The sequence below is a fragment of the Anopheles stephensi genome, chromosome 3 (assembly GCF_013141755.1).
Source record: "Anopheles stephensi strain Indian chromosome 3, UCI_ANSTEP_V1.0, whole genome shotgun sequence".
Lineage (NCBI taxonomy): Eukaryota > Metazoa > Arthropoda > Insecta > Diptera > Culicidae > Anopheles > Anopheles stephensi.
The window spans coordinates 24,044,172-24,063,434 of record NC_050203.1 but is presented as its reverse complement, the minus strand read 5'-3'; the positions used below and the strand labels follow the sequence as shown (position 1 = coordinate 24,063,434).

General features: G+C 42.9%; 2 protein-coding genes across 3 annotated transcripts in view; one reads left to right on the top strand and one right to left on the bottom strand.

Annotated features, from left to right (window-relative positions):
- Nucleotides 1-17,352, bottom strand: LOC118511343 (odorant receptor 4-like). 2 transcript variants are annotated; one of them, XM_036054296.1, is made up of 8 exons: nt 4,630-9,727; nt 4,037-4,498; nt 2,166-2,575; nt 1,657-2,105; nt 1,493-1,589; nt 981-1,082; nt 749-904; nt 1-684 (listed from the first exon to the last, which is right to left on the bottom strand). In XM_036054296.1, exons 2-8 carry the CDS (start codon nt 4,152-4,154, stop codon nt 625-627), a joined length of 1,392 nt encoding a protein of 463 aa, XP_035910189.1. In that variant the 5' UTR covers nt 4,155-4,498; nt 4,630-9,727; the 3' UTR covers nt 1-624. The 2 variants fall into 2 exon arrangements, with proteins under 2 accessions (XP_035910189.1, XP_035910190.1); XM_036054297.1 differs by lacking the exons at nt 4,037-4,498; nt 4,630-9,727 and adding an exon at nt 17,316-17,352.
- Nucleotides 17,131-19,263, top strand: part of LOC118511342 (BMP-binding endothelial regulator protein) — a 72,915-nt gene continuing 70,782 nt past the window's right edge. Inside the window, exon 1 of the mRNA XM_036054295.1 lies at nt 17,131-17,931. The gene's annotated coding sequence lies outside the window, so the exon portion shown is untranslated. The remainder of the gene's footprint in view (nt 17,932-19,263) is intronic.

Below are 19,263 nucleotides of genomic sequence, written 5' to 3'. Positions count from 1 at the left end.
TAATCTTCCAAATTCTTTATTATTCATCATTATAATGCTTTTTTTTGGTAACATACAAATTTGCAAGAGCTTTGTAGTGTTCACCCACAATCAAACAACCGATTCTCCCTCAAGTTCCTTATTACTTCATATCTCCAATCACCATCGAACCCGGTGGAATCTCTGTGACGTGTGGCCCGATCGGCCCGGGTTCCGATTAGATAGCGCACAGTCCAAAACTCGTGACTTGGGCAATTGGACCAGTGACGAAAGCAAGAGCCCGTGCAGGAACAGATGTAGGTGGAAGCGATCGCAATGCGATAAGAAGCTGGCGAATAGTTTTCCCCTTGGTCATCATCCCCTCATCATTGTCGAGGTCCGATAAGCGTTCCTCTGTTTTACTCCTTTTTTGTTGTGGGGCAAAGCATCAACAGCTGATGATAGACGCTATAGGGCTGCCGCGCTGTAGTGAAGAGGGTTTTGTTTGGCCATTTTTTTGCGCAATGCTACGTGCATGATGTGAGTCAAAGCTTGTTTGCCCGGTGTCGTGGGAAAACGCAACTTGTCCGATCTTGTTCCTGCCGGTTGCAGTGATATTGCGGTGTGTGGATTATATTTGCGCAATGTTCCTGTGTTGGTTCTTAATTAGTTGTCTCCATAGACCGTCTTTAGTAGAGTAAAGTAGGACCAGGAAGCCTGCAAAATCTTCATGAAAATCAAATTTAAATAAGCTCGATGTGACCTGCTACATTAGCTTCCAAGTACTAACCCTGCTGAAGGTACTCATTTGAATGGGCCAGATTTTCCAGGCAGTAAGCAGGACTGGTTGTTGACTACGGTGTATAATCTGTAGCACAGTCCGATGGAACGGCTTTGACTCCTCATACCACTGGCAACCGTAAGCTGCGTTTATGAGGGCTTCACTCTTACATGTGCAAATCAATAATGGAAGGACACAATTGAACTTCAAGACAAGTTTACAAGGACAAGGCCATACTTACCGATTGCACAATGTCCTCACCGTAAGCGCACAGCATCAGTAGCTCAATCAAGAAGCATAGTATAAACAGTATAAACTTAACCAGAGTATATCCGCTCACGGTCTACAAATAAAAACGTGAATGAATGAGCTTTTGATAATTGCAAACCCCCGGGCACAAAGCAAACATCTGATTCACTGGTCTGTTTTCCCCTTCCCAAAAGGGCGTCATTGCAAGTGCGTCACTCGACGGGCAAGCTTGCATCCTCACTATCGCCGTATGCGAAAAAGCACGTGCTGATTAACGTCCGGTAAGCGCCAACATAACGCCAGCATGCATACGTACGGACATAAACGGGGGCCTATAATTTCCCGATAAGATAAGGCTGTTCGTGCGTCTGCAGTAGTGCAATAATACTGCTTGAGATATTGCACGTGCTACGATTAGATCGATGCGTTGCTGCACCTCTTCTCACTTGGGCTGGTCAATTTTTTTGGGTACCACGGCTTCTACTAGGCAACTGTGTTACTCACCGTGATCATAAACGCCTGGATGCAGATAATGATGGAGCTGCCCAGGAAGTTGACAAACAACGCATTACCGAACACGCTCTGCATGAAAACGCTGCACCTGTGAATAAGTCACTATTATTGGGAAGGCTTTTCGAGGATACGAAACGCTTTCCTCCAACCAGTACCCAATCAAAGCCTGATGATTAACGACTGTAGTTTGAAGACGAGACATGTTACCATCGTTGCTGTCCTCCCACCGCGTTTCTACCTCGACCACATGGGTGAGATTGTGCTCCAGGATGCGAAAGTGCATGCACAGATGGGCGGCCAGTATGCAGAACAAACAGTCAAATGCCATATGAATGATGATGCCCGTAAAACCAATCACCACGTACATTGGATAGACGAACCAGAAGTACTTGGCCCCCGACAGCACATCGAACGGCCACCAGATGTTGAAGGCCAGCTGCCGGTTCCAGCTGCCGGTGTAGTAATGGTGGTAGATCATTTCCGCTATCGGCAGCACGGTGAAGGATATGCCCATCACCACGTTCACCAGCGCCGTTACGGAGGTGACCCTGATCGCTGGTTTCATCGTGTCCTCGCACACCTTCCAATGCTCGTCATGAACGATCTGTGAAGCGAATAGTTACAAGCGTGTGGATATGTCGGTCGATTCTTTTAATCGACTTACCGCTTGACTCCATTTGGTGCGAAACATTGCCACCAGTTCGGCAATCATGTTCCGTCTTCCGGCCAGAATAATCATCTTCAACACCGCGATGATGCAGTACCCGATGCACGGGGCCTGAAATGTCACCTCGAGAAAGTTCACCTCCCGTTCGAACATCTGCAGCAGATAGATGAGTTCCCCGAATGTCGTGTAGGACAGCAATAGAAAGGAACTAATAAATCCCAGGTTTCTTCGTATCGCAGCGATCACACCGTCCGGATAAGTTTCTTCGCAGGGTGGAATGCCCATCATCAGCAGCATAATGTTGGTGTTTTTAAGCGTTTCCTCAAAGGTTAGATGCATCGGGTGATGTTGTTTCGATCGTTTGTCACACTCCAATGGTGGTGCTGGACGTAAGAAATTTGATAGAACTTATACCCCGCAGTTAATATTGATTGTTCGTTCCACTTTGCTTTAATTACGGCTTTCATCGGCTCACCGCCACGGTTTCTGCATTTCATTAATATTTTAAGCGAAGAAACCCGGTTAGAGCACTCAAAGCATTAACCGAGTGGCCCGAGGTCGGTCTGCTTACACCGTCAATCGTTCAAAACACAACCCTTTATTTAAACGTCGCAATTAATTAAGCAAAGGCAACGTCTTGTGGCAACGATTAAATTGCCATTAATAATTGTAGAGCTTTCAAGCCGTGATACTTGGTACAATGCAATTGATGTGAATAATTTAATTATATTAGCATCGTTTCCGCAGCTTTTATATATTTTGCGTATCATTTCTTATAAGCCTTAAGCAAATGCTTGAATGCCTAGCGTCAAGTGTCAAGGCGAAAGGAGCTTCTGGTGTTGGGCGAGAACGGAAAATGAACGGTAGAAATAAAACAGAAATTAAAGGCAGAACTTGTGCTGCTTCAATTTACCGTTGGAAGGTGTTAAGTAGCGTATAAGCTACCGGAACTTTAAAGCAGTTGTTAAGCAGTAATCTCGGCATAATCTGCCAAGTGTTGTGCCAAATCCGCACAGTGCTTTTGAGTAGAATATTTTCAGTTCAAATTACAGGATTTCTGAGATGTACTGGTATTGATCCAACCATTACTGGAATTAATGTTGGGTAGTTTTCTATCCACTCGAGAGCTACCAGAAGGATTAAACTCAATAAATTGAGGTGGCGACTTTGCCCTTTGTATTATGCCCCTTGGACTAGGCTCCTTGGACTAAGCATCTTTGAGGAGGCCTCTTGGACTATGTCCCTTGACCAGGCCCCTTGGACCAGATCCCTTGGACCAGCCCTTTGGACCAGGCCTCTTTGCACCAGGCCCCTTGGACAAGGCCCTTTAGACCAGGTCCCCTGGATCAGGTCCTTTGGACTAGACCCCTTGGCCTTTTGAACTAGGACCCTTAGACTAGCCTCCCAGGACTAGGCTTGGAACAGCCCCCATGGATTACTAGGTCCTTATGACAGGCTGTAGCCTTTAAAAGATCAAAGCTTCTTTAGATATTTATAAAGTTCAATCAAATATTTATGAAATTGATTAACAATTAATACAGGTTGGGAGAACCGATCTCAGCATGAAGCGGATAAATCATTTTCAAATAGTCTGTTTCGAAACGAGGAGTATAAAGTATCGTTCTATTACTTCGTCTTGGCTAATCAGGGTCGAGCGAGGCAGACCATCGAAAGATCTCTGCTTAAAAAATCTTGCTATATTACCTTTGAAGAAACCTTAAAAACCATTTCGCTGTTAATTTGTTCCCTGTGATACGGAGAACAGTAAGATTTATCAGTTCCTTTCTATTGCTGTTCAATCTCCGTTTATGATCCCGGTGAGTCATTTTGTTTCCTTAGTATAACATTTAGTTATCCACACAGCTTACCGACGCTCCCATAAATTCGATTCCTATTATCAATATCCGCCTGAGCACACGTCAACATTCCAAGCGCCATGATTGTACGTGAATTTTCAGGAATCCACCAATGTCTCAGTGGAGCCATGTCTGGAGCCGTACCCTAAAATTAAACCACCTCCAGCCGATCAGAGAAGGTGTTCGTTCAGAGGAAGCGACGCATCGATCTAATCATAGCACGTGCAATATCGCAAGCAGTATTGAACGTCGCGGCTGGCGCACGACACAGCTCAGTCTTATCTTATCAGGTAATTCCTTCCCGCGAAAAGGGTACCGGGGGTGGGGGAAGGGGGTCAGTTTATGCCCGTGGCTATTTATGCTGGGGTTATGTTGGCGCGTCGTTACCGGATGTTGGTCAGCACGTGCTTATTGGCATGCGGCAGTTATGCAATGGATGTCCGGTCGGGCAGGTAATGTATTTCCGATTAAGTTCTTATCGGGAGAAAAGATAAGTGAATCAGATGTTTGTTTTTGTATTACGTGTTATCGAAGACGATCGCTCCAGTTACTAATATTGTGTAAGTACGGCGATGACATCGTGCAAATCAAAGTATATGATGTACTTGGATTGTGCAGACGAAGACAACTAATTAAGAACCAACACAGGAACATTGCACAAATCTAATCCACACACTGCAATATCACTGCAACCGGCAGGAACAAGATCGGACAAGTTGCGTTTTATCACGACACAGGGCAAACAAGCTTTGACTCACATCATGCACAAGGTACGTAACGTTGCGCAAAAAAATGGCCAAACAAAACCCTCTTCACTACAGCGCGGCAGCCCTATAGCGTCTATCATCAGCTGTTGATGCTTTGCCCCACAAAAAAGGAGTAAAACAGAGGACCGCTTATCGGACCTCGACAATGATGAGGGGATGATGACCAAGGGGAAAACTATTCGCCAGCTTCTTATCGCTTTGGCATTGCTTCCACCTACACCTGTTCCTGCGCGGGCTCTTGCTTTCGTCACTGGTCCAATTGCCCAAGTCACGAGTTTTGGACTGTGCGCTATCTAATCGGACACCGGGCCGATCGGGCCACACGTCACAGAGATTCCACCGGGTTCGATGGTGATTGGAGAAATGAAGTAATATGGAGCTTGAGGGAGAATCAGCTGCTTGATTGTGGAAGTTCACTATAACGCTCAATCAATCCTACATGTTACCTACAAATCATCACAATAATCAATGAAAATGAAGCATGGAAGAAGTTCGACATAAAACTGAGATGACCCAGTTTTTATTCTCAGTTATTCCTCCAACACGGATAGAGGTAAGTAATGCTTCTGATAAGCGTTGAAACAGGTACAAACTTGAAGCGTCCTGACTTACATCATACTGACGATGACTGGGTGAAAAATTGCACAAAACACAAACCTCATCCTCATCCAACGGGGCGGGTTGGTTTATCTGGGGAGTTTATTTTACACCCCAACGACAGGGTACATTCCTTCATTTCTGCTGTGGATGTCTACGGTGCAATCTTATGCAATCGGTAATTATTCGGACAGAAATTTGGTTGGAAGTAAGATGAGTTTTTTCAAAAAAATATAAAATAAATATCCTTGAAATTGAAACTGATTTATTTGTTAAACGTATTATGATTGATTGGATCTGTTAAAGAGCCCGTAATAAGCTTAGGTTTACTTTCATAAACAGCGATGCGTATTCACATCCTCAAATAAATTACAAAAAAAGCTTTAGGGGTGACAATTTATGAATAGCTGAATAATAGAACTGAAGTTCGTTTTATAGTCTTAAGTCAAGTCTTGTAAGTCTTGTAGTTTGAAGTTGCCTTTAAACAGCGAAAGAGTTGTAAATCGCTGTTTAAGGGCATTTTTATTTGTTTTATATATTTTTCTTTTAAAATTTTAATTGTACAGAAGTAAGTTTCATATTAATTAGTTAATAACAATATTATCTATTCCTTCTTTCAATCATTACACACCTCGGTATAACAAGGTTTTTCGATTTCGATTTCAATTTGTTACTAATTGATTCCCAGATACATTTTTTTCTTTTGCTTTGTGTACTTCCTCCATTACCCTAGCTTCTATAATTCATTATTGATCGATTGTGAGGGAAAAACCCTCGCAGTCCCGGTTGAGGTGTTCTCCCATCTCACCAAGTCCCGCACCGTACAGCGATGCGCTTTCTTCTCAGCGCCCATGTAATACGCTAGTAAACGTCGTCCATTCACCCGGAAAAGCGTATAGAAACTGATTTATCATTGCAAATTATTGCCACTTTTCGGGGTAACAATACAGGTGTTTGTTGTAAAACGAGCTATTACTGTCACATTCCAATGCCGCCCCCGTGGAGTGGAGAAAACCGGGAATTCATTCCGGCAACAAATTCCATTGCCATGTTTTGCAGGTTTGCAGGTGGTGAAAAGACAAGAGCGGGAGAAAAAAAAATCAAACCAAACGATACAAGCACTAATTAAAGAAGCCCTTCTGGTACGCCGGTGGTGGGTGCGATTCTTATCAAACCCCGGGTGGAAGTCGGTCGGAAATGTTCAAAGTAGCGGGTGAACTGGTCCGGTTGAGTGATATCGTGTCCTGACCGCGCTACTGTCGTAACTGTTTGTCTCGAAAAATACCAGACTGATGTCGTCAACCTGGCTGGCGCAACTGTTGGCCAGTTAGACTGTTTCAGACAACACCACCAAATTCCCCCGATCGGGGTGAAGGTCTTTCGGTGTAAAACCAAAATCACATCCCTATATAGACTTATCTTAATCCCTGGCACAAGTGTTTATTGCGGATTTGTTTCACCCTGGGGAAGCTTGCGATACGATCGAAAAAATGGCCATCTCACTGGATGAGGTGTCGGGGTCTTGGTGCAAAATTTAGGAGTTTTTGTGCAAAAATTTTTACTAAGAGATTCAATCGGAACAATTCATAAGAGCACGGAGTTCCCCTCGCCCAAACTTGGTGGAAATTCCACCACCGCCGTCTAATTAATGACACTTTGTCTAATGACATAACTGTACGCCCGCTTTATGGTGGCGAAGAATGTCTTATCAATCACTCCTCTCCTACGGAAAACAAAACGAACCAGATTGAGCAAAAGGTGCCGAGCCGAGTGCAGCCGCAGAACCGAGCAGCACTTCACAATATTAATTGTAACCGGCGAATGATAAGCGAACCGAAATGTCTGGACCATGCCGTCATCCGCATGCCATTCGTAATCAACCGTGAATGGACTAGCAAAAGAAAAGAAGATCACAACCACCTTCGCTGAAAACGGTTGATAAAATCGCACCTTCAGACGTTGATTGTAATCGGCGGGGGTAAAACATTCCGGAAAGCTAGCGATGATATTGATGAATTGAATCCGAAAAAAAACAAAAAAAGTCCGTTGACTGACAGGCAGGTTAGAAGCAGATTTTTCGGTACCCGATGACCAATCGATTGGTTCTGGCTGGCTCGGTGACGTGTTGGGCCACACAAGCTCACTACAATGTCGCACGTACCGATTCGGCGGGGGTAGAACTCAGATCGAGCTCCTTAGCGAACATGCTTCGCTAATGGGTCAAGTCTGCCCGTTCGATTGTTCCACTGTAAACAACCCGTCCAATTACTTGTTCACAGTCTGGTAGTAGAATGTAAAATTTCCAGATCAGATCATAACTCATAACTCCCTGGACCCGTTGGGGCCTACTCAACCCCAAAACACCCCGTTATCCCCCCCGCTGTAAGGGGTTGTCTTGAATGTCGCGTCGAGTGCACGTCGCCCGGATAACGATGCAAGTGTTTAAGCGGTGCATTCGCGTGGAAGTGCATCGAGCGTTGTTTATCCGTGCTTAGGCATTTTACGACTGCTTTTTTTCGCATGCCTGTCTCGCTCACCCTAAGCACGAGCGTGTATGTAAAGAGAACAGTTTAATTAAAAAGACACATTCGAAGACGTCAAGCGGCTTGGGCGAGATGCATCCTGGGCCGCCAGAGAGAGAGAGAGAAGCGTTTGGGTGGGACACCGGAAATTGCACCGTCCAAATGGTGCACTGGGCCGTAAATCAATCGCTTCAAATGATGTTGAACCGAGTGTGTGTGTGTGCGGCTACATTTCCATTTACAACCCTCGCACTCGATAGCTCGGGGTTAGTTCGATCCAGCAGGATCATAAAACTAATTGGTAATACATATTCAAAGTATAATTGAAGCCTTATCTAACGCTGTGCGCTTACCCCTTTTTAACGCATTTGTTTTGTGTTTTTTTTTGCTGTTCACGACTGTACGATCCGGCGGGGGCAAGATGCCGATGTGAGTGAGTTACATATTTATAACGTTAATTTAATTTTTACGATTGTGTGCAAATTAAGCAACTGAAACTGTGTACAGATTTGTGGAAACAGGTTACTGCTGCTTGCTGCTGCTACTGCAGGTTTTTGCAATTAATGTGGCTTAGTCAAGTGTATGATTTACTGGAATTGAATGCTCAATGGTAATTCCGAGGCTTAATATTATGTCCAGAGAAACGAGATTGCGAAGAGGGAATTGGCAATTAAAATAAGTGAATAAATAAAGAAATGAAATATGTTTAGCAAGGAATAAGAAGGAAGCATTAAATAATGGGTAAATTAAGGAAAAAAAACTTAAGGAACAAAACAAGTAACAAATAAATCTAGCCCGGTGGTGAGGCGACTACGGCGCCAGTCTTCATTTGGCAGGACCCGGGCTCAAATCTCGTCTGGACCGTTCTCCCATATTGATCCAACTACGTAGTATCATTAAGTCTAGTAAGCCAGAAATGGTAAGCATGACCCAAGTGGTCGTACGACTAAGGAAGAAGAAGAAGAAGTTGGAGAATAAAAAGAAGAAAAATAATAAGAAAGTAGAATTAATCTAAGGAAGCTTAAAACCCGGGATGGGGAACATAACAGGGAGGAGATGCCTCGTTAAGACGAAAAAGAAGAAGAAGAAGAAGAAGAAGAAGAAGAAGAAGAAGAAGAAGAAGAAGAAGAAGAGGGAGAGGAAAAAGAAGAAGAAAAAGAAGGAGAAAAAGAAGGAGGAGGAGAAGAAGAAGAAGAAGCAGAAAAAAAGAATAAGAAGAGGAATTAATATAAGAAAGATTAAAACCCGGGATGGGAAACATAACAGGGAGGAGATACCTCGTTATCTACTAAAAAACTAATAATTATTAACCGATGATTTATAAATAATTATAAAACTATCAATTATTCTTTATTATGTGTTATTATTTTGTAATATTTTTTTGAGTTTCCAATTCATCAGCACATGCGGTATTGACAATATGGCGTCGAGCCGCCTTAATTAAAATATAAATAAATAATCTCTCAATGTTGCGTATAGCCGGCGATGCAGAAGATACATGAAAAACATTCTGCAAAATCGATTAAATAAATGTGTAAATTGATAAAAGCATAAAAAATAAAGAACATTTAATTAAACTCCTAAATGATGCAATAAAACATGGGGTAGTACAATTAAAATAGTGAGATGAAAAATGTCGTCAAACGTATGTGAATAGTAATTAGTCTGAACTAGATGCAAGACTATCAAATTCGTTTTGAATAAAACTGTTTTAAGAAAAAGGTTTGTGATGAGAATTAGGAACAAAGTAAAAAAATGCACAAAAAATAAAACCGTATTAAAATATAAATAAATGAACGATCTAAACATGGAAACAAACAAAGTGAATAAATAAATAACAGATAAAATATAAAGAGAAATATCTATCTTAAAAAGATGCAATAAACAAACAGATACAAAATATAAAAAAAGACAATAAACAAAAACATAAAATTGTCAAACAAATTTTGTAAAAAAACACAGAAATAACATTTCGGTTGCCCTGTGAGTATTAAAACTAAGAATAAAATAAAAACGTTCCGAATTGTAAATAAAATTGGTTGGAGTTTCCTAAGCCTTTCGATTCTTGATTCATTTTGACCTTTTCGTTCCTCTCTCTCGCTCTCTCTCTCACCATCTTGATTGTGAAAGCGTGCGACTCTAATTTAATATTGGATTAATAATCGATCGACTGATCAGCATACTAATATGCTCAAATGCCCTCCACGGTTCCACGGTCGTCCTACCTACCTACGGCTTATCCACTCCGGCCGATCGATACCGTTTTCTGTTCATCTGCATACGGGTTAGGACTTTTAATTCAGAGGGTAAATTATAATTCCATATAGGCATTTTCCCCCATCGAACAACCGGACAAAGCGGACAGTATTTGATGTGATGAAGTTCTTTTTTATTTTATTTTGCTCTCCCGAGTATCCACAGTTTACGCGTACATCTTTATATTTAAATCAATCAAATTTACCGCGCATGAAATAAATAATTCCAGTTTGCTCGCGCCACCAATCATCATCGTACGTACACGAGGCTCACGTCGGGTTTTTTTTCCGCTGTAGCTTGGAGGGTTTTTTTTACAGCGAAACCTACATCCTTCCCAGCCCAGTACGAGAAGTATGCGGAGCATAAAAATGATTGCCCCTTACCCTTGGCGGCCCTTTTCCCCGTCTGTGTGTGTGTGTGGAGTGTTTGATTTGCTGCCCCGTCGACAGGGGCGGAACGTGTTGCGATTTGTGGCCTTTTGCCGGTTTCAAAAGCCCGTCCGTTTTGGATTGATATGACACTCACGTGGTCAACATAAATTGGTTTTGTTTCGCTTTTGTTCTTTACCGGCCTGGGGTAGGCTGCATGGGTTTTTGCCACAATGAGGTTGTGTCAGTGCGAGTACGGGATGGATAATTAATGGAGTGGCAATTCGGCCGGTGAAGCAGTTGCTGGCAGCACCGCCGGATGAGCCGGTCGACGAATTGTGAGGTTAGAAAACAAAAGTTTTGCGCCAGTGCGCCGCAGGGAAAACACTGGTAGTAGCGTAAACAGCACGGCATCATTGATCAAGCGTTTGTGATTAAAATTTCGTTTACACCTCGGCACGGTGTCGCGGTGACGGTCCGGTTCTAGCCGTGGTGTTACAGCGCAATTTAGCTATGATACTCCATTATGCCGGAATGGATTCGTGTACCTTGAAGGAAGGAGGGGGTGTTGTTGATGTTTTTCTGCTTCCTTCCTGCTCGAACATTAGACACATACGCGCGCAAGGTTAGTGGAAGCTTGAATTATGTGGCTGAATAATTGAAACGGTTCAAGCGTCGGTGTGGTAATCAAGCGCTGGACGATTGAGTGATTACATTGCGCACCGTGCCGGGATGTAAAATGAGTAGCAGCAGTAAGTGACGGAAGGTTAAATGGGTTTCATGTATAAAATGATAAATGAACAGCCAGAGCCTGATGGGGATCGGGAGGGAGCAAAAAAAAGGTATAAATTGCATAATCAATAGCTGTGACCAAATTACACCTGCTCGATACCAGTGCTCGGTTTCAATGCCGTTTTATGTGGATAGGTTAACAACAGGTGTATTACTTAATATTTTAAAGGAAATTTCTTACAAGCTAAACCAACAAAACAAGTTCTAATTGTCTCAAGAGATGTATGTCAAAAAAAAAGGAAGGCAATTCTCTATGAGAGCCTTCCTTCTCATCAATATCTCCGGAACCTGTAGTACTTAATGACGTGCCATTGAGCGTATGGACTAGGATAGTTTTACATCAAGGTAAGCGCCAGTTAGTGCGCATTCAAGATTATGTGTCAATTTTATCAGGATTTTATAATAGCTTAGCAATTTTGTTCTTCAGAAGACAAAACTCACGATCAATCAATGTTGCGCCAATCAAACTTTATTAGCTAAACTATCTGGTATCATTCAATTGACATGGCCAGGACTGGATTGATTGTCAGACCTGCGTACACAGATAGGCTGTCTGGACTGGGATTTGATGCTCGGTCTTGCGGTATGAAGACCGGCGTCGCTAACGCCTGGACTACCAGACCGCCTCGTACGGGACCTATTAAATCCTTCTGTAGATCTTATTCTACAGAGTGGCTAAGAAGAACTTTTCACTTGATTTTAGTCAATTTTTGAACTTTGCAGTCGTTATCTTAGATCTTTCTGAGCATTTCCGATTATTTTTTCTTAGATGACAGAAATTTTCGAGCGTTGTTTGAAATCTGAAACACATTCTAAGGTCGATATTTTTGGAGGTACCGACTTAACACATAAAAGAAATGTGAGGTTTCTTAAGGATTTATCTGGCATCTATTACATATGAGAGACAACAACCTATCAAAGTAAAGAGTTATCAGCCTACGGATGATCGATTCACAAATTTCTGTTCTGGAGTGCTGGATTTGCAGATCATTTTGGTGGAGACACGATTTAAGGACTATAGTCCCCGGTACATTGAGTTTGCAATTGTGTAATAGTCGTTCTAGGCCAGTGATTTTTTCTTGTTCAAAAATGTGTGAAAATCGTGGATTTCATTAAACTTAGTCTATTTTTTTAGTGGACAGTGATCTCCGATTTTTTCCTGGTTCTCTTAGGACGTGGCTTACTTCAGAACTACGAATTCGGACTTCTTCTATTTCTATTCAATTAAGCAATAAGGCTAACAATTAGCTAAAATACAATTAACGAAACACATCAACCGTTACACAACCTGTATCAAACATGAACAACGCAGCACACCTTCTCCCTATTTCCCTGCAGGCGATCATAATGGCATTTCAATTAAAAATTATCACCAACAGTGTCATAGATTATCCCGCGCCATTCAACGGCATGTTCGTTGGCCAATTTTAACGAGCCTTCCCTTGGGCAGATGATGATCAGGCCATTGTGCCAGCGTTCCATGACGTCCCGGCCCGGCATGCAGACGGTGACATTTAGCCGATACTGTACTCTCCACACTAGTTCGTGATCGATCGTGTTCGGCAGTGCACCGACAAAACTGCACCGATCAATGCACAAACAATTCTCTCCATATCCGCGTGTGTGTGTGTGCAGGTGCGGCTCCGGTACATTCAAATTCATCTTCTGCCCATTATTAGATGATCGGTTCATCCGACCAAAACGTGCCCAAGTTGGGATGTTTTGTTGTAGTTCGTGGTCCCCAACGGAAAGAAAATGGTGCCCCCATCTCGGTTGTGACAGCAGGCAGGCAATACGAGGTGCGGCACGCTTTGCATCTTTGCACTTGGTGATCGGTTGCACTTTGGTCAACACCGACGCTCTAGCGTTACTCGATCGCCCCTTCGATTCAACCGCCCGGATCCTTAGGGAGGTTAGAGCGGGAGGAGGAGAAACAGGGGAGGGTGTGTTTAGGTGGTCGGATTGGGCTCCGCTCCGATCAACGAGCCGAGCATGCATGTTGGCAGATAACATGAATACGTCTCGTCGCGTAATTGCATTTAATTGACATTTGAATGTATAATCGATGTGAGAATATCTAATTTATTGTGTTCATAATTTTTCCCTTTATTTAATTGATATTTTCTTGGACCGCCCCCGTTGGTCGGCGGACCTAAGGGACATGTGCGGATCGATCTGTCGTGGCGATCGTGTATGTACCTGTGCAGCTGACTGTGCTGGTGGGATGGTTGAGGCGGTTAAGCTCATAATTCAGCGTATGGAGGACGAATTCGTGCTGGCACACTGTGAGGCTAACCTGGCATATGTCTTATTTTAAGCATTTTTTATAGAAGATTATACAAAGACTAAATTTTTGATTCAAAGTATCTGAAACAATTAAGAAGAATATCTGAAGATTCAAACAAAATAAAATTTAATATGAATATTAAAGCTCAACTCCATTTTTACTTCTTGTAAAATCGAAAATCCCACCGTTCATTTCTATTCTGCGTGACCGACAGAAGCGAGGAGACACCACTTCGGGCACCCCTTCGACAGTCGTGTAAGAAGCTGGAACCCCAGCTACACGATAACCAGCGACTCCCCGCTGGCTGTGGCTGACTTCTGGCAGTGGCAGGTCACTTTGAGTGTTGCCTCCTGCAGACCGCCTACAGCCACGGAACGAAACCCCAATGACGGTGCGCAAAAGCGCAAGATGGACGGCTTGAGGGTCGGCGCAACAACAACAACAACAAAAAATGTCTACAGCCAGACACCGCCACATCAGCTCCAGATAGATGTATGAGCCGACGGGAGACAGTGTGTAGGCTTAAACGGTTTCCGATCCACCCGTCATAATGCGGCCACACGCGTGCGGGGTTCGGAGCTTCAGGTGGTTTAAAATGTGCCGTTTTCTGCGCCTGTGTTCAACGCCGGACAAAAGCGGATTTATTTTTTGCAACATTCTTATCTAATCATCGCCATACCCGCCGGAATGCCGGAATGGAATGTGCCACAGAAGCCGTATGCCGTATTGAGATGTAATCTACCGATCTGTGATCGGGTTTTAACGCAAACTGCGGGACAAAACGACCGATAACCTGGGTCGGTGGAGCATGTGGATGCAATGTTTACTTTCTTGGCTATCTTGGGAACAGCGCGAAAACGAGACGTCTTTTTAAATGAGAGAGGGTGGACATTCCGAGTCTCCTTCGGAACTCCCCCATTTTGTTTGGATGAGAATAAGATATCAAAGCGCCACTGAATTCAATGGCATTTTTCACACCCGATGGTGTGCCATTTATTCTTCTCCAAACGTTCTTCGCTGCAGCGCTGGAACCAGTTACGAGCGACACTAAATAACGTCAATCTGACAACTGGAGCACGACGCGCACTTGCTCGTGTTGAGTGCAGCTGCAGCAGCCTTCTAGAGTTCAAGTCAGGCAACAGCAGGCAAAAGACAGAAACTTTATTTGCCCCAACCATCCACGTGGTGTATCAGCTGGACCAAACACACATAGCTGGGACGGGAGAGAAATTGATTCCACCCTATTAACATGGCCACGTTCACACGAGTTGCTCACGCCCTTACGTTCTTCACTGAGCTTTCGCGATGCTCAAGGAAAAGTTACGCGTGAATAGAAAGACTGGTCGACTTTTCAACGACGTGACAGTCCAGACGCACGTACTGGAGCATCATAAGTTAGCGGATAAAATGACGTTGCTGCGAGATGCCCTGTTTTTTGGTACGTGTTGCCCCAAACGGATAGATCAAAAAAAGGCATTTAGAGCAGAAGTTGAATATGCTTTTGATACGTTTCAAGGTTAGAAGATTGTGTATCGAACAGAAAGGAGAAACGCGAGAGGAAATAACCTCCAATGTGGCCTTGGAACTAGCCGGCTATAGAGGAGAAGTTTATGACACCACATAACTAGCGCTAAGAACTGAGCTACTGTGGCCCTTTGTTTGGAAGCCACTTTAAACTGCTCGTCCGCTAGGGTAAATACTAATTCACACCTTAAAGAATTTCCCGATACGCCCTAATATTTATAGGCTCTCTTTTGAAGCATGAAACATTCTTCATCAGTTTAATTTTTTATGATTTTATGAGACTCGGATTGTTGGTTTAGGGTTTTGTGTTAGCATCAAAGGGCCGGTGTGAAGTGTGTGCCTATTTTTCAGCTTCAAGTTCAAATGTGAACCACACGACGATCTTTTGATTAGTTCTTCCTGTTCAAGGTTCCAATTAGAAAAAATAATTTTAAATAAAAAATGTAAATCTTTTACTCTTTCTTTGGCCCACAACCTCGAGAGGCCTTGGCTAGCGTTCCCAGGATTCCTTGTCTGGAGCAGATTTTTTGTCGATCTCTGCTGGTTTGCAACGTGCGCCTGTATCAAATAAACCACCGGAAACCCTTTGTTTGGCTTTAGTTTGTTAGTAATTTAGCTACAAATAAATTCCCTTCTTAACCTCACAAAGAACGATAGTTTCAGTTGACAATTTTCTTTTCATTTCCCCCGTTTCCTTTTATATTCGTTGTGACTGTCCTGTAAGATGATCCAAACGACCTTAAAAATAAATTTAAAACAAATAAAAAAAAAACCCACACCACACCAACCCAATTAGAAATGAAGATGTCCCCCAAGACATCATCGTATGCAGATACCAGTTGAACCGTTGCCAAACTCTTGTACACTGACCCATCCTCATGCGCGTACTCATCGATGCCAAGTTCACTGCTCACTGTGGGAATGCCCACAACGCATAAATTCGCATTATTCATGTGCTTCCTGTACACATTGGTCGGGGGTCGGTTTTCACATTTACGCATATGCCAAGATGCAGCTCGCTTGTGGGTTAGAATGATATTATCGTATTAAATTACCAGCAAAACGAGTTACGATAGAGCCGTTATTGTTTAGTAGTTGTAAAACTCACAAAAAATACAAACAAAGAGCTACCACTTTAATGATATGTTTGCGAATGTGAATCATGCCCTTTGGACATTTAATAAGGACAGCTCAACAACATTTGAGCGAGAGGAGGAGCTGTTAAGGTTGGAGGTTGGAAGGAGGACTATGACCGGAGAATGCTTAAAATTAGGATTCATCAAACGTTCGTAAAACGTGGCGAAACTGCAATCTGCTGCATCATGTGCAAAGGGAACGGAGGAGAGCACAAGGGGGTAGCAGCAAATTGATCGGGTTAGGAGCATTGATGGGTTGCGAGAAAGAGATCCTATCGAGAAGCAACAGCACGGGAGCAAAAGGGAGGCAAACCCAAAACACTATAAATCATGTTTCGAAAGCGTTCATCTGTCCGCTTCCTTGCTGGGAGGAGGGGTGAATGGGGGGGTTCGAAGGGTGCAGTGAAGGGACAGCATCCAAGTGCTCACTGGCTTGTTGCACCGGCAGCACGCGCGTTTTGCCATCGTTGAAGGAAGAGCGGAATGTCGCAATTGAAAATGTGCACATTGATCAAGCGTGCCTGTGCTTGCTGTCAAACGATTGCCATGGTAACGCAGTGAGTGGAGGTGCAATTGGGATGGCAAGGCTGGCCTGGCCGATCAAATGACAGCAGCGGTGGCTGGATGCGGTACGCGTTCCATCCCGAAGAAGTGTGTGTGTGCGGTGTGTGTTCATCAGCAGTAGCGAAAAATGTATCCGCACGTCGGTCGGTCAATCTCATCTCCGGGAGGAAGTTCCAGGCGAAGCACCACCAGTGTGTAGTGTGTTGGTGGTGGTCGAACGCACAGATGACAGTAGCAGCAGATGGTTAGACGATCGTGATCAAGTGTGCCTCTGGTTTTTCTTTTTTGTGAGTGTGTGATGTGCATTTTTGAAGGATTCTGCCGATCGAAGTAGAAAGATCTTCTTCGCCTGCAAGCACAAAAACTTCACCGGTTCTTATATCCTCGAACTTCGGGCACGTGGAAGACAACGCGTGAAACACCAAACAGTCGCACTGGTCATCAAACAAACAAAAACCACAATACACTTAACTCAAACCTGGAACATCCCGTGTGTGGCAAGATGCTGTACTGCTGCTTCCCGTTCGACTGATCGAGCACGAGCCTCAACTGGCTCTCTTTCTCGCATCGGTCTATCTCCCTTCGCATCAAATTTCTCCAGAGATGGTGCGCGTTTCATTTGTCCACTCGTGCACCACACGTCTCGGCATTACATTCTGATCAAACTGCAAAGAGTTGCCCCGCCTGGATCGTTTATTCCATCTGTCACCGGGGATATCGTCCCGCACCGCCAAACCAACCTCATCTTATCGGTTGTGGCGCGTGCTCAGCTTGCTAATGTGACACCGATGAAGATCGAAGTACGGTGCGCGGTAGCTGGAATTTCTGCCACTTTCCTCACCCTGATTGACCCTTTTCTCCAGGGTGGTGCCGCGTTACCGCAAGGTGAACATTACTGAGTGATATTTTTTCATCTTCTTTACGCATCGGTGGCACGGTGGCTTACGGCTGAACTGTGGTTCGATCGAGGTGGAGATGTGACTGCCGATTGGCATTGAAGCAGCTGCAGCACCCTAGGATGGATCTCAACGGATCGGCGAATGATAAACGTGAAGATCCATCGTCCAATGTCATCACTGTCAGTGGGTTTAGTGGTAAGTGCTAGTTTTTTTGTTTTATTTTGCTGATAAATATTTTTTTAAAGCACTCTTTTGACTGTAGAATAGGTCAAAAAGCAGTATTATTTTAAACAGTATTTTTAATAATTAAATTATTGATAATTATATGAGTTGGAAACATATTAACAGACGGAGCTATTCCTAATTTTGATATTTTCAATTTTAAATAAACTCTAATTAATATTTCTCTATATTTCTCTATAATATTAAAAGCCGCTTATTGTTTCTTTCGGGTTCAGCAAAATTTAAGAAGATACGTCATGAAAAGTATGTCTGAACTTTACGATGAAAACATTACTTGTTCAACGTTGTGGAGCGCTCCAACATATCATGTTGAAGCGTGGTTGTGATTAAGACTAACCACTCGTACACCTACGAACAATAACTTAAGAGCAAATTGATTATGTTTTCTTATACACAAACACAAGCAATTGAAAATATCAATAAAAACACACTGAAGGACCTTGCCTCTATAATCGATTAGGATTCTTGAATTAAGATTGAGACATGAGCATCAACTTTAGTGTTGAAAAGGAGATGAATTTTTTAAATTATCAGATAGAGAGAACTTTGAAACTGATAATTTTCCTTGTGCCTTAAATTCGCTAAAAAATGGATGGTTTAAAAAGGTTTTTCTACATCTAGTTCCTCAGAGATGTCCCGGTGTCCATGGTATTGACAATCACTTCGTGAGATGAGATGCGTTGACAAAGAAGTGAAGTTTCAGATAATCTTCTGATGGATTCTACTATGGAGTATAAATTTTTTTAGAGGGCACATACCACCGACAATCAAACTTCAATAGCTACAAGTCAAAAGGACGCACTTGTTTGGTAGTGATACTAGTTCTTTACTAAACTTTACCCTAGAATCTGTTGTACTTTTTTAATTATTATATGTTACAGCTTACTTCTGTGACAGAGAGTTTTTAGCGACACAATCTCACCTTTCCAAACCTTTGCAGAAAATATTGTCTGTGGTACTACAACCATTAAAAGTAGTCTTGGTCGGCCATTTCAACATTCTTAACTATTATTTCCCTTTGCTGGAAAGTTTAATATTACATCGATAAATTTATTCAGAAAAACTTCACCAAACACCAAACTTTGAATTATTTTCTGTTAAAAATTAAATTCCAACTCCAATCTAAAAATCCTTCACAATCACTTGCACAATTAGCCATTTGCAAAACATAATTAACACAACACACGAACAACATGTTACACGACATCGGACGGATGTTCGGGACAAAGTTTGATGGAAATGAGAGAAATTGTAGCATAACTTAAAAAAAACGCTACAAAATTA

What these genes read in the sequence shown, in the direction of transcription:
- LOC118511343 (XM_036054296.1), bottom strand. Translation starts at nt 4,154, where the DNA reads ATGGCTCCACTGAGACATTGGTGGATTCCTGAAAATTCACGTACAATC. An exon ending in TCCAGGCGTTTATGATCACG is followed by an intron (nt 1,083 to 1,492) that starts GTGAGTAACACA and finishes TTTTATTTGTAG; the next exon opens with ACCGTGAGCGGATATACTCT. An exon ending in AAATGAGTACCTTCAGCAGG is followed by an intron (nt 685 to 748) that starts GTTAGTACTTGG and finishes ATTTTCATGAAG; the next exon opens with ATTTTGCAGGCTTCCTGGTC.